General features: G+C 35.5%; 1 protein-coding gene across 2 annotated transcripts in view; it reads left to right on the top strand.

Annotated features, from left to right (window-relative positions):
* Positions 1-1368: 1368 nt before the first annotated feature.
* Positions 1369-15460, top strand: part of cttnbp2 (cortactin binding protein 2) — a 90373-nt gene continuing 76281 nt past the window's right edge. The window contains exons 1-2 of one of the 2 annotated variants that reach the window (XM_088924334.1): positions 1369-1479; positions 5492-5599. In XM_088924334.1, coding sequence (XP_088780460.1) covers positions 1399-1479; positions 5492-5599 — 189 coding nt within the window. In that variant the 5' untranslated portion in view covers positions 1369-1398. The remainder of the gene's footprint in view (positions 1480-5491; positions 5600-15460) is intronic. The other variant, XM_088924335.1, reaches the window with a different exon arrangement.

The following is a 15460-nucleotide window of genomic DNA, read 5'->3' as shown; positions in this document are numbered from 1 at the left end:
ATGTTGTGTAAAACAGCACATCTGGAACCCTAGGAAATGCAACTTTGTTATATTTTAATCCCCATGATTATCTCAGTACTTGTACAGATGACCTCTTGGCCGATAAGCAGGATGCAGAAGGCAAAATATTTATTCCTAAGACTAAAGGGGTTACTCTTTTATATTGAGAATCTAAGGGAATAAATTAAGTATTCAAACTAGAACAACTAGACATCCTTATTTTGCAATGGAAGAACAGAGATACCAGTGTAATGCCGTACACACAGAAGATGAAGACATTTCTTCCTCTGTCACTGAAGCTGGATGTGACCTGCAGCAAGTCAGCTGACACCCTTGTGCCTCAGCTTTGAAGCTACAGTATGTAATTTGATGTAAGGACTTACTGGTCAGAAAAATAACAAACAGAAATATTCACTAAGGAAACAAATACCCATGGATTTTCTTATTAAGACTGGAAAAGGGCAGTCTGTTCTTGAACGATTTTAAGGATGCCCCTGGGAAACTTCGCAATTTCCCATTTTTGATCTAACCACTCGTTCCATATTCCAGCACATTACACATCTCCCCCCTAACTTTTCAGTGCTCTAATTTGTTATTTTTAATTAGTTTCTATTCACGGTAACTACTAGCAGGCAGGCCCATTTCATTGCTCTTATTTTCGTGCACCTAAAACACTGTTATTCAATAAATATAATAGATTTCACTCCTGTAAAGTTAAACAATCAAATCTACCAATCTAGCGAGTTTTTAATCGTTTTGATGAACAGGAATGAATATTCATTAATGTAAACAATAAGTCTACTTTATTTCTAGAAACTACTCAAACCCTCCAATTCCAGTTCATAATTCTACAGTCATTTCTTATTCTAAATTGTTTAGTATGCATATTGGTCTGTTTGATAAATGCTTTTCTAATTAAAATAACTGTCTACTTTTCAGACTGTACGAATCTTCAATTTCCTCCTTTTGGGTGCCATCAAACAGCAACATTTCTGACTGTTAATAAAAAGTCAGAATAGGATGATGGAGGTTTTATAAGGTATGCATTCCTTGGATTGAAACCATTATACGTACGTGTGTGTTACAGGCACCCTACACTGGATAGATTTTCATCCTTCTATCATTTACAACTCAGGAGAAGAGCGATTGCACATCTGGGGGACGTACTAGAATTGCTTTCTATTTTTTTTTCAGCAAAGCACGTTTCTATAAAAAAGGGGATCATGTCGCGCCTTAAGTACGGCGACAACAGCATCGTCTTATTAAAGCAGTTTTATTGTGAGGCTGAATTGACATGTTCTAGCTCACCGGCAGCACCTCAATAGTTAAAGCGGCACACCAAATACGTTGTTTTCTCATCTGTGGTGCTCCCACTCCACAGACCGCTACAGTAGGAAGATGGCGACTGAGGGAGCAAGCGGTGAGCAGCCTCCTCCGATTCAAACATTAGCAACTGCACTGCAAGGAAGCGTCGAAGCGGTAAGACTTTCCATTAAACGTCAGGACAATAATACAAATCTAAATACCTATAATCTTTAGTTCCCAAGACATTCCAGCCTTCGAGATCCCTTTCGTATGATACGCAGTGGGTCTAGAGTGACTATGGATGTTATTTTTTGGACAATGTAGCAGTGCTAAGCAAGCGCTCCAGCTAGCCTAATAGAGTAATTGTGTTGAGGAGTTGTTCATGGGAATATTTTGTATGAATAAAAAAATAGCACTCCAGTATGACTGGGGAGAATATTCACACCAAAACAGGTTGCTGTATTTTTTTTTACCGTCCTTTTCGTTTTTTTTGAACACACGAGAGGTGTGAGTGGGGCTTTGTAAGCAAAGCGAAATCAGTTGAGCTGGTGTCGATAAGAAAAAGTGCAGATGTGCACTGTGATTTGCGGATATTCCTGTGGTGGACTGGATGAGGTGGTTTTCCTTTATTTTGTTCAGATTTCTAAGAACATTTCATTTTCACGAGTTTGTGGAGGGTTAAAAAAATATTTAAGCCGAGCTTTAATCGTTTTTCGCGTCATGGCAATGTATAGAAACGTGACGCAGATTCTGTATCTGTAGACATGATGTTAAGATCTGTGAAAACCGATACGTATGGATACATTGTTTTGGGTTTTCACCAACGGAAGGAGAGCGAGGTATTTAGAACGAAGAATATAAATGGTTAACAAAGCTGGTTTAAAGCTTGAGATAGGTTTCTCATTTCTCATTTTATCGCAAATAGTACAGTGCGTTTAATAAGGCTCCGAACACAAGTTACTTTCTCCGTTTTGTAATGTTCAGTTACAAGATTAAGACTATGTCCCGTTATTAAAACTCATATTCTTAAAATCAGTCTTAATCATTACTATTTCACGAAATTCTTGGTTATTGATATTGGTTATTAAAAAATTCCATAATACTCCACGATAGACCGTAAGTAGTAAATTGATTACTTTTGGTGATAAAGCGTATTGTACTCTAGCCTTACGTGCTGGTTGACATAAAGTATCTTGTATTTTTTCTGCACATTGTAGCTTGTGTAGGTTTATGTAGTATTCTGCACTTTATTCCTCTATTACAACGTGAAACTAGAACACTGTACCTGTGTGTAGTGTTTCACTATATAAAAACACAATTGTTATATGTTAAGGCCGTGGATAAAGGCATCCATCAATCGTTTTTCAGAACATTTTTTAACAGTTTTAGCAAAATGCAAAAAGCCCACCGTTCGGAAGCTCGGTGAATGCTCAGTAATGAAGCATAAGTAACATTAGGGTCTGTAAGGCTATCTTGGTGTTTTCAACCTTGTCTGACTAAAAAGTGTAACATTACCTAGGCCCCCTGAAAACGGCTTTATTTAGCTATTGGACAGCCAGGTTTTAAATAAGACTTCGTTTCTCCCTAAAACCTCAGCGACCCCACTCCTGCACCCCACTCTTTGTTACGCAGTTGGCATATTCTGCGGTGCTCTTTAAAAAAATCGAACCATTGACTGACTTGGGTGAAAGGAGACGGTTAAATTATGTAAAATAGTTTCTTCCCAGAAATGAACGTAGGTTTCTCTTCTCCAGGGAGTCTACGAACCGGGCCGTGTAAAACTAGCGCAGGGTATGTGCGGCCGTAATATCTCGAATGTGCCAGGACCTGGCTGCCCCCCTCTCTTTGTGATGATAAATTAATCAGTTATCCCCGGGGAGGGAGCCGCGGAACCTGGCGTCTTTGCAGTCGTATGCTTGGCTTAATTTCTGGATCCCAATATACTGCCTCTGTTGACGGATCAGTTGACGGCTGGTGGGCAGGTTTTCTGCCCAGGCAGTAAATGCAAGTAAACATTTCTTTAAACAAACCAAAAGAATAATTAGATTAATTGTAGCAGGTTGAAATAAAAGTGAAACAAGTCAGGTTCCTGCGAAAAAACCACAGTGCGTTTGACAGTGGACAGTGTGGGAACTGAATATGGTTGTTAGACATGTTACTAATTTTATCTTAATTTCAGTGACTCAGCAGTAGAGCCGAAAGCACTGTATTATCTAACCTAACTTTAAGAGCAGTGTGTGACGAGGATTACAGAAGATATTTACAATTTAAGTTATTATTGTAATATTTAAATTTTAACCCAGTTTGAATTCCTAGCTGTGCTAAAATTCCATTTGGTGTTTACTTTTTAATTGGCTTTAGAGGCAAAATTGTTCCTTTTGTGAATTAAAATTGCAAGGACTTGCCTAATGTACACATGGTAGAATTTAAATATATGTATTCTTATATTATTGGGTGATTCTGCTGTCATTAGGAGTCCCTTGTTCAGAATCTGACTTTTTGATTATGAACTAGTTCAGAATGGTTTAGGGCCTCATCAACCACACTCTTGTCCAGACCTTACCCAGTATGTTCTATTATATACAGTACATGTATGAAAAGTTGGCTTTTTAATGCTTTTGGACTACTTATTTGACTTTATGGAAGATCCAAAAATATTTATGGTGCATAAATTTACCAATGTTATAATAGCTTCTGAGTGTTCTTGTTATACCCTATTGAAAATGTAGGTATCAATTTTATGTTTTGATAACATTTTCTATGCATTACTTTAAAAGGGCTGATATGAATCCATGTAAAGAGTCCAATTTTAGGGACAGCTTCATAATTTATTTTTAGTAGCTGTTCTTAAAAAAGATCTTTGAATAAACTTTGCCGTAACAGGAACTTTAATAATGAAGTAGGTCACGTTTTCTTTTGTAGAATGGGTTCTTTAAGTTGAAGCAGAATTTTTCAAACTCAGAAAGACCTGGTTTACTAGAATAGAAATGTGATAGTAACTGTTTTTGTACTTCACACAGCTCATGGGACAAATAAGTCATGTCGGTTGTTACAGACGTCCTTTGCTGTAATGCTGAAATGAAACGAATTCTGATAATGCTAATTAACACTCGGCCCACATCCTAAATTCCCTAGTGTTAGGAAATCAGTCAAACTGAACTGTTTGCCTGTTATCACACCTTGATAGGAAAAGGAAATATAAATAATATGCATCCTCTTTGGAAAGTACAGTTGCAGTCAATGTATGAAGTTGTCTATCTGCCAGCCAGAAAGAGATTATCTTTGCTTTCAGATGGAAAAATACAAGCAAAACCTCAATTGTTCTGCTCAAAGGAAGGCAGCTTTGAAGTGAATGTATATTTTGTAACTCTGAACATAAACATTTGCCGTTGAACTTGCCTTGTTTATAAAGTTTGTTCAGTTTGGGAAGGCTAACAGTGCCAGAATGACGCAACACGCTGTAGAATTTGTATTACCGTTGAGTCGGAGATTACAAATATGGCAGGAATTACCAGGCTGAAGATCAGGATGCTTTTGCTAAGAAACCGTGGCAGATAGTAATTATCTCAAAACATACCGACAAACCATTTTTAACCATGGTAACAACACAACCCCAGTTACATCAATGAATAAGAAATAAAACAGTGAAAGCATTCATTTACTGTTGTTGTTGGACTTTTTTATTAAAGCTTAAGACAGTTTGCAAATGGTGAAGGCTATTCATCCCACCTAGCTTATGTAGTTGCTAGTAGACACAGAAAGAGTCCAAGAGAACAAAAAAAGACTATAGGCCAGGTGGGCAAACTTGGGTCAAAACACAGGAGTTCACGTGAGTTTTAGTATGTGAACTGTTGTAATAAAGTCAGAAATGGCTGTCTGGGGATCCCGTGAGGGTAGTGGTCTTCTCATTTCAGATGGTCTCTAAACTGATTTAGTTGAACAAATCACCTGTTTAAGTGATCAAAGCGAATTTGTTCCAAGTGTTTAGAAATTGAGAAACATGAGAGTGGCCTGTAAAAGCTTCTATATTGTAGCTTTCTTGGATGAGGATCGGCCACCTCTGCTGTAGACTGGCCAGGACTAATGCTACAAAGATTTTAAATCACGACCCTTTGTTTCTGGTTACTACAGTGGGGGGTTCTGGTTTGAGCAATAATGTAACATCTCATTTCAATCTGTGTTGCAGAAATGTGAGTTTAACATGGATAATCTCAGCAAAACCGAGCTCCTGACGCTTCTAAGTATAATGGAGGGGGAGCTGGAAGCCAGGGACTTGGTGATCGAGGCCTTGCGGGTGAGTTCTGCTCTCGTCGCACAGTAATATCTGCCTATTTTCTGCTACATCGTGTATACTTCAATGACAAGATGATGTCTTGCTAAAGATCCTCGCGCACAAATGTTGTCTAGAAAACAAGGCTGGGTTCAAAGATTCACCATCTTAAAGATTTGCTGGCTAGAGAATTGCAGGAATATCAAAATGTTTGATGATTCATTAGGTATTCCTACAGTGGTGATCATAGCAGCAGGCATCCTCTAGTCAATTATTTTGCTTGCCTAACAACTTTGATGGGTGTTAAAAGTTATTTTAAATATAGTGCTTTAAGTACTTTATCTGTGTCTTTTGGCTATGCTTACTTATCTGTTTTAGAATTAACTCCACCCACTACACTCACATTCCTCTAACAGCTGGTCATTATGTGACCAATCATTAGTGCAAGCCTTGTACACAGTGTACTACAAATGTCAGTTCTTTCTGTCTGAAATTATCTTGGTGATTTACTCCTGAGTGCCTTCTCCAGCAGTTTAAATACAGCTGCAAATCCAGTTAAAGTTAAGTTCCTTTGCAACAGTAAAAATATTGAGTCAGAATGCTGTTCTGTTGTGTTGGTTTTTGTTTATACATAGTAATTTGTTAATATTGATGAATTAATTAATACTGCAATTGTTTTCTAAAGTAATACATGTAATAATATAATAAATGGAACATTTATGGTTGTTATTGCTCTAACTAGTTCCATACAGTATGTTCAATGAATTTGTGTTACATGCTGTTTAAATGGATTGAAACAAATATAAATTAACACTTTACATTTGGTGTTTTATTGTGCATCCATTAGCTGATTTGTTTTAAATTGGTAAAAAAAAACTATGTTCACAACCCTTACAAATTGTAGGTCTGTAAACACTGTGTATTTTAAAGTTGATTTCACATTTGAAAATATACCTAGTTTTACTTTTTTTATTTTTATTTTGTTTGGAAATGCTCATATGTACAGTATTATTCATTTTATATTGAGTGCTTGTAAGGTAACAAGCTTCAATTAAATATTAATTATCTGAATCTGTACAGTAGAAAAATATACAAAAGGTTCAAGCATTTATGTATTTCAGACCTTTAAACTAAAGAATTCGCTACTCTTAAGTGCAGCATAGTGCTGTGAAAAGCTTTTTTCTTTTAGCTAAGTGTGTCTGCCAAGAAACATATATACTGTATGCTGGTGATGGTTTTTGTTTGATCTAGTGGAATACTTGTTATTAACTAATTCACATTCATTTCACCTTTTAACTAAAAAGTCTCGAGCCCTATGTGGCTGGTTGGTCCCTTCAGTTCCTGTTCTTCAGTCTTTTATAGTACGTGACTAAAATTTAGTGCTTTTATAAAAGTAAGGAAATATAGCAGAAATACTGAACAGTGAAACATTAGAAAATGAAAGGAAATACAGCATCAATATTGAGCTGTGAAACTAAAAAGGTAAAAAGAGGGATGAATTGAAATCAACATCTGTTGAGTGTTTTTAGGTACTGTTGCCCATCTAAATCTTTCAGCAGTTACAGTTTCTGTATGTAAAAAATGAAAATAGTTTCATAGTTCAATAGTTCATCGAAAGCTTTTTGTTTTTGTAACAAGTAGTGTAGTACTGAAACAAGATTTTTGCACAGACAGCTATTCAATCATGTTATATATGAATGCAGATGCACCATCCCACTTAAGAAGCTGGATTAGTGTAAGACTTTTCTTCCAATCTTATTATATATCTGAAAATGAAATGTTCTTTAAACAAAATCTACCAAATCTAATCACAGGTGCTCATATTTTAAAATTAAATGAGTTGTTTATATTAATAATAAAATAAAAGTATCTTTTACATATAGCAGGCAGCATAATATTGATCAAGTAATAGGTTTATTCCATGCTGAAAAGAGAAGAAAGAAAACACGTTTCGGCTGTGGATAATAATCTGCTTTTGAAGTACATCCACACACATACAGTATATTGGAACATTATGCCAATCATTCAGGTTGTCAGTACTTTTTTATTTTCCTTTAGTGTTATTTAAAAAAAAGTTCATGGATGCAGGGAACACTTACTGTCAAAAACTCACTCTAAAAACGCCATTTTTGACTGTTTTGAAAATGGTTGATTCAAACTTTATTCCAACACAATACCTTATCACATTCAATCTTTGACCAGTTGTCAAAGTTGTAAATCTTGTATTCACTTTTTTGTATTTAACATGTACTTTTAAAAAACAAAATATAATTTGGCATTATTCATGCACTAGAGAATATTCGGATTTCCTTCTGTTGCCGAATCACTTCAAGAATTAGTTTTTTTTGGCGGTGGGATGAAACAATTTACTCTTGACTCACATATCCACTTATAGAATGACATTTACAAAAATGACATCCGAAAAGACACAGGGATTTTGCCACAGGTGTAGCAACTCAAAATCAATAGTGACCTAATAATGGAAAGTCTGTACAATACAGGTCATAATATCTCGTTTATGTTTTTTTCATACTCTGTTCTTTGTCGCTTATTTCATGATGGATTTTAATTGGTCATACTCCTCCGTTCTATGTCTATGAAACAGATTATGACATCTGGGCAGTTTCTTTGTTCAGCGCAATGCCTTTATTCATTGGGGGCATGTTTTGCATTCTTCAGGGACTGCACATTCCAATACTCAGTACGTCTTCTTTTCTCTGACGTGTTTGCAGCATGGCTCGTTTTATCAGCTATACGATTCTGCAGTACAACTCAGAAGCCTCAGACACGCCTTTATATAGCAAATTGTGATTGAAAATGTACATTTATTGCTTTCTTGCTTGGTTTGAGGACAAGCACCATGGGGACAAGAGTCAGAACCCACACCTGCGATAAACCAAAGGACAGCTGTTTTGTTTAGTGATGTGGTTGGTGAAGGGGTGATGTGCAATGAAAGCTGGGAAATAAGAGTTTTAATTTCTATACCCTACAAAGCAGGTGATTGGTGGAAACTGGGTTTTGTAATTCTCTCAGAATATCTTCTTTCTTTATGAACTACAATGATCACTTCATAGATACATGTGGCAGAATATTGGCTTATTGGCATTACAGGAAACATCTGTGAATGTTTATAGTTTGTTAATCTGTAGTGATAACGCAAGAAAAAGCAAGAGGGACTGAAATGTTAGAGGCAGGTTTTGTATCCAGCTGTGGTAACTTGTCTTGGCTTATGCAAACAGTTGGCCCATTGTCTAGTGTAAATTCTTCAGAACTTGTTCCCAGAGCAGTTAATGTGGTTCTAAAATATACTACCGTGTTGCCTCTCTCAAGCCATTATTTATGTAAATTGTATTCTGCAGATGTTTCCTCCTGGGGAGCTGATGGTTAGAACCTTTGGTCTCTCATGTTGACCACCCAAAAACAATATAATGCACTTTTCTAAGTTAGGAAGGTATGTGCCTCAGTCTTCATGGATCCCAGCTCTCCAGAATATTTATTGATGAAGTAGAGAAGATTTTTCACTGTTCCCTCCATATGTGATATAGCATTTCATGGCATAATCCAAATGACCTCTTTATTGCAGTGGTGTTAATTAGCTTCGATGAAGGAAGGTTTGTGCTCAATAGTCTGTTGGCCTGCATTCAATATAAGATTAATGAAAAGAATGGGAGGACTGGAGAAAAGAATTCAACATCACGAGGATCCCAAAACAAAGGGAATTTCTAACTGTTTATTGGAGTTTGATGCTGTGGATTATCAAACATTTTTGGATGTGGAAACCAATGAACTCCTGTCTTCTGAATGTCTGGAGCCTTGTTACTCTTTGCCCAGCAGGAGGTTAACGTCCGGCACTGCACTGCTGGAAGTCTACAGTGCTGTTTTAAGATGCATGCAGATGCTGCTTAAGGATTATCGTATATCAGGACTAAGCTTTACAACTCGTATTTGGAGCTCTGATGTGTTGCTGGTGACAATGAGTTTAAATGCACAGTGGACATGAATTACATCTTACTGAAGGCAGTGATACAAGTGAATGATTTATTGTTATTTATTAATATTATATTAATATGAGAACTACACAATGTGCTGCAACACTTTCTGTACTTTCTTCTCTTGTGATCTGCATTGCTTGCGGGGTGCATTTTTGTTTTGTTTTGATGCTGAAAGCTGCTTCAGTTAAGTTGAAGATTTGTTGGCTGAATCATGCAAAAGAAGTCAGGTCTTATGCTGTCTTTTTTTGTAGTTGATAATGTTTATTTGTATACAGTTGCTATTATAAAATGGCAAATGTTGCGGTTAAAATTCAAACCTTTTTTCTATTTATATAAGTATTCGAGCTTAGCAATTGTTTTACATTTTTAAGACATTATTTTGTTTTGTGAAATATGTATCCAGAAAAAAAGAAAACAGTCTTTAGAAATTGATAACAATTTTACCTTAAAGTACCATGCCTGCATTATTTTTGAATATTGACGTCAGTATTGGCCGATATGGTTTGGGAATCATCCTCTATCAGTATCAATCTAAAAACTATATTGTGGAGCCCGAATTGAAACTGTAGTAAGGCTTGGAATTTGTTTTTAATTTAGAGTCACCGGTTATTTTTGTTATCCTCACCCAACTTGGAATTGTCAATAGGGTGTTTTTCACATCTCAGTGCGTAGCTATGTATCCCCCGACAGCACACAGGGGAGAATGAAGAGCAGAAGTGTAGACAGACTCCTCCAACCCACCCACTTTGGAGCTATTCATTTTTTAACATGTCAGAGGTGAAGACAGCTGTGTCCCAGAGGTTCTGTTTGGTGTGTCCCTCACCAGCGTCACCCCACGGAGGTCATTGTGTCTATAAGTGCTGACTAGGGCACAGGGATCACTGACAGCTGAAAGAGCCCTTCCAACTAATCCCACCCAACCTCATGTTTTGAGATGTAATATGTTACTAAAGTATGGCTGGTTTGTTAAGCTTTATGTACTATGCATACTGCTACACAATCTATAATTTGCTTATTCAAAATGACAACTGAATTGAAATGTTTTTCTATGTCTGCACCACTTGAGGGTTTTTTGGAAGCACTAACATTGGAATAGTGTGGTAATCTATTATGTCAAAGGAAAAAGAATTACAATAATGAGAAATACCTGTTTTATGAGGGTGACCCTTTAATACGTTTTATTAATTTGCTCAAATCCTTATGTTTGACACAAGAATGATATAATTAAAATTATCATTTTTTGCTGTGCTACTGTTTTTAAGTCTATTTTTAAATGACTTGTAAATTTCATTTATATTTTTATGCTTTCTCTTCTGTTTATAAATGGATAATCATGATCACGGGAATAACAAGTGATGACTAAGGCACAGTTTTCATAATTTGTTTTTATGTTTCACTCTGAAAATGGGTGCAGGACAAGATGCATTCAATTATTATTGTAATATTCAGATGATTTATCCTATACAGGATCACTGGATATTATTTTCAATTCAATTAAGGTTACCACAGTTTATTGGAATGCATTTTTGGACCTCTGCCTCATAAAGAAAATGGGCAATAGGATACAAGATCCAATACCATTATTCCGTGAAGCTGTGAATTATTAAGGGGATCTTATTACAATTAATTATCAAGCTTGATAACATTATTGAGATGAAGTACCTTTTTCACATGACAGAACAGTGCATGAATATCAGAAGATAAGAAATTGCATCTCTTTACTAATAAACTGTAGGATCAAACCTGCAAATATGCATGCAAGATTTTAATCCTGAGAAAACAGAACACGGTGTAAAAATACATAGCGTTAGGATCTGTCTTGCAGGACTATTCTGTAATGACTGATGTGGCAGGTACTGTATTCCAGACATCATATTTTTGTCAGGAGTTGAATGTTGGAATAATACAACAAAATCCTGTCTATTGAGTGATCCACTTAAATTTCCTTACCTACGGTATCTGACCCTTTCCAGACGGAATTTTATGAATACTCTAGTTCCTTTTACACAGTCTGTTCAGGGGGAAAGGTGAGCACATCTTTACATGTTTTGGGTGTGTCCTGAGGTTATACAGTAGGTCCCTTCCATGTCGTCCATTATTCTAATATACTGATATACCCTTTTCACATTTAGTACTTATGCTGGGCTCTGACACCGATCTGGGCACCTCATATAGTATCAAAATGGATGTGGCTGGCAGGTCTAAATTCAGCCAAAACATTTTTGGCACTGCCTTGAGAGTCTCTGCATTCCCTGTCCTGGCATCACTGGATATAAATTATTATTATTTAAATGGAACTTTCAACTGCTATGAATCACAGTGCCAGGGGGCAGTAGGGGGAGCTTGGAATGATGGAGTCAATGCCTGGTTCCGTGTGGTCTCCACTGAAGCTCTTTGACCTTATTGTAGAGATTCTTAGGTAATTAATATGGGAGAAAAATACTACTGAGGTGAATGAGCGATGGGTGAGGGGCCTTCATGTGGAGTGGGGATTTTTTTTTTGTTTTGGTATTTTATAGTGTTTACACGTATGAACAGAAAAATAAAATGTGTTCATATAAGAAAATTACATTTTTGTACTCTTTCTGCTTCAGTCCTGGTTTGTTTTGTGGTATGCACATTTTATGCAGTTCAGAGCCTTTAAATGTACAATTATAAACAATTATAATGTCAGCTATTGTTAATGTAGACTGATGTTACATGAAAGTGACATGGGAAATGTTAATAATGCTTTTCTCAGCTCAAGAATAAATCATTTTTAAAATGGCAGAAGAACATACTCTGAAATTGTGCATTTTTAATTTGAGGACTATGGCAAAAATATCAGTAGATATAATTATATAATGATTTGCCAATGTGAGAGAATAGAATTCCTTCTTCCAATTGTCTACGTGAATCGTTTAAATTAGGATCAGAATTTCACTGTTGTAACAAATGTACAGTACCATATTTACTGTATTCCACTCCAAAACAAAACTCAGTTTTGTAGGCATTAATTCGATTCTAAATATTATTTGCTTAGCATAAAAAAAACATTCAAAACAGTTGCGCCTTACATGAAGAATGATGGTATTTGTTTCTGTTGATTTATCTTTATATAGGATACTGTGTTAAGAATATCAGGTGCAAACATAATCTTGTGCTAGTTTCATGTCATGTTTAAGACGTCCCTGTTGCTGTTTCCAGTTTTTCATCTGTATTCATTAAGGTTAAGCTAAAATAATAATTCATGAAGCACAGGTTTTTCTTATCTACTCCTACATTAACCCAACACTTTCTGATCTTCCATCATTGTGAACTCTTAATTACATTAGCACAGCTTTAATTATTACCTAAGGTGAAATATTCATAACATTTTTTGTGTTGATTTTTTGACATATGATTTGATGTTCCTTTAAACATGCCTTTTGGCTAATTCTATTTCATGGTTAAAAGCACTAAAAACGTACAGGTGACACTGATCACTGATCAGATTAGTCCTTTTAACTTCTTCATGCATTTTTGTGCAGTTATTTTCACAAGTTGTTTAAAGAGACTTCCTGACAATGTTCTATTAAAAAGACTAGTGAAGCTTGTGATATTATTATTATAATTATTGTTATTATTATTATTTTGCATAATTGTAATGTGGAGAAGACTCAGTGGGGCAGCTGATCGCCTTTTAAAGGGAGTTTTGTTGTTAAAGAATACAGAGGACACTGAATAATGGACCGTGTTGGTATGAGCACCATGCTAGTTAAGTGTACTACTGTACAAGATGTTAATGACGCTGGAAACCACTCTTGATGCATGCTCTCCCCATAATGGAGAAACAGTCTACGGGGTCTCAGGCTCATGTTCTTCTTGATAGGAAATCTTGGTCAGACGTTTTGGCACCTGTTTAATTTAGATGCAGTATGAATAATAGCAGTGTCTTGGACAGGCTTATGCAAAATTAATGGTTTTTATATCATTCCCTTTTGCAAGCTGTTTTTGGGTATAAGAATAGCTCACACAAATACAGTTATTTGATTTATTTACACTGCATGAGGGTGCTATTAGAAACACCCTTGAAAATCTAACAGAGCATTGCCATTTTCTAGCAGTGGGGGTTCACAGATGCCGGGCATTTAGGAAGGTCTGAGATTTAAAAAATACAGGGATTTAGGACACTGCTTATGTAGGTCACAGTGACCTACTTTTTTCATCTTGTTGAATCCTGATTGGCTAGTTTGTTGAATTCTAGGCCTTGGTCTTGTGTGCTACTTCTTGATTTGATGACATGTTGCTTTGATGTTTATTAAATTAAGCTATTTATGATACTGTGAACATTTTATGCTGTTGATACATAATTGAAAGAGCTACTGAAGTTAGTATCAAAAGAATAAATCTATAAACAGGATGCTTGAATAGCTATGTTCCTATTGTTCAATGGCACATCCTTGTCTTGTGAGTTCAGAGGTTCAGTGTGACTGAAGTTCTGTGGTGCTCAGATTGAAATTCTAGATTAGAAAAAACAAATTTTTCTGACTTTTTACCAATTTCTGTACAAAGGTTTTAAGGATTTGTACTGAGAAATATTTAAAGGACTTGTACCAGAACACTTTCAATTTCTGAAACTGGCAAAATACCTAATCTGAGCTCTAGCTAGAGATTTAAAACTGTAAAAAAAAACCTTCTGACTATGATGTGGGAGCTTGTTTCTAAGAAGATTTCTTTGACTGGTGATACAGGTTAAGAGCCAGAGGATTTAGCAGAGAATGTAACTATTGCCAAGGAGACAGGCTTATTGTGCTATTATTTTACTTATTATTTTTATGATTTAAATTGCTTTTCATAGACATTGTACCATTTTAATTCATTTCAAAATATAAATACAAGGAAATTAATCTTTTAATTTTGCCATGGCATTAAGTACTCATGAATATTTGGTGTTGCAAAAGTACTAGATTTCAGGATTTTACTATGACTTTAGGACAAGGTTCTTGCTGGTTTTATGTTCTTGATTTTGTGTCCTATTCTACTATGCATAATATCTAATTATTTAGCATTTCAAATGCAAATGTTAAGGATAAAGTAGATATTCATAATTTTCAAAAAACACGCAGATATATGATGTCTTTAGAGATGACCTTTAAGGAAAAATTATTAAATTCTTTCAGATGATTATATGATTAAATTCATGATTACATTTCCATGTAGGCATGATGCTTCTTTGAAAGAAATAATTAATATACTAACAATAAGAACTTTGGCATTAGACAGGCATTCTTCTGATATAATGTGCTTAAAATACTCTGAACAGCTAACTTAAAAATAAAATATTCTAGCCCCTATATTACCTACATGACAAATTGCTCTGCTCAGCCTGCATTTGTTCTGATATTCTCCCCTATAGGCAATATAATTATAAAACCAATATGAAAGTAAAAAAGAATAATATACACTAGAGATGGTAGGAATTTTTTCAGTATAAAGATTTATACTGAAATAATCTCATTTTTGTTTTCTGGGGTATACATTTAAAATTTAGCATGGAGATTTTTTTCTGTGTTAACAAATGTTATTATTTTTATTAAAATAAACAATTTTATATTGTAGCTTTGAAAGAAGCATCTCAGAATGCTCTACACCAGGTGTAAAAAAGTTATAAGGATCGCAGAGGTTCAGCAGAAGATACATGGTCATGAGAAATTGGAAAAGAAACAGGCATGAATTAAATAAATGCCTTTCTGAAAGAGAGATTTTGAGTCTAGATTTAAATACCATCAGGGACGTAGCAAGAGAAGGCTCAATCACCCCTAGGGTGTTTATGAGATTGGAGGACATACAGAAGATCAGTGTCAGACGAACGAATGTTGTGAGGTGGGGAGTAGACAAATAGTAAGTTAGATAGGTACTGAGGTGCCAAGGC

Source organism: Atractosteus spatula, chromosome 8 (assembly GCF_055471065.1).
Source record: "Atractosteus spatula isolate fAtrSpa1 chromosome 8, fAtrSpa1.hap1, whole genome shotgun sequence".
Taxonomy (NCBI): domain Eukaryota; kingdom Metazoa; phylum Chordata; class Actinopteri; order Semionotiformes; family Lepisosteidae; genus Atractosteus; species Atractosteus spatula.
Note: the sequence above shows the minus strand (reverse complement) of the source record. Positions and strands in the feature narration are given on the sequence as shown.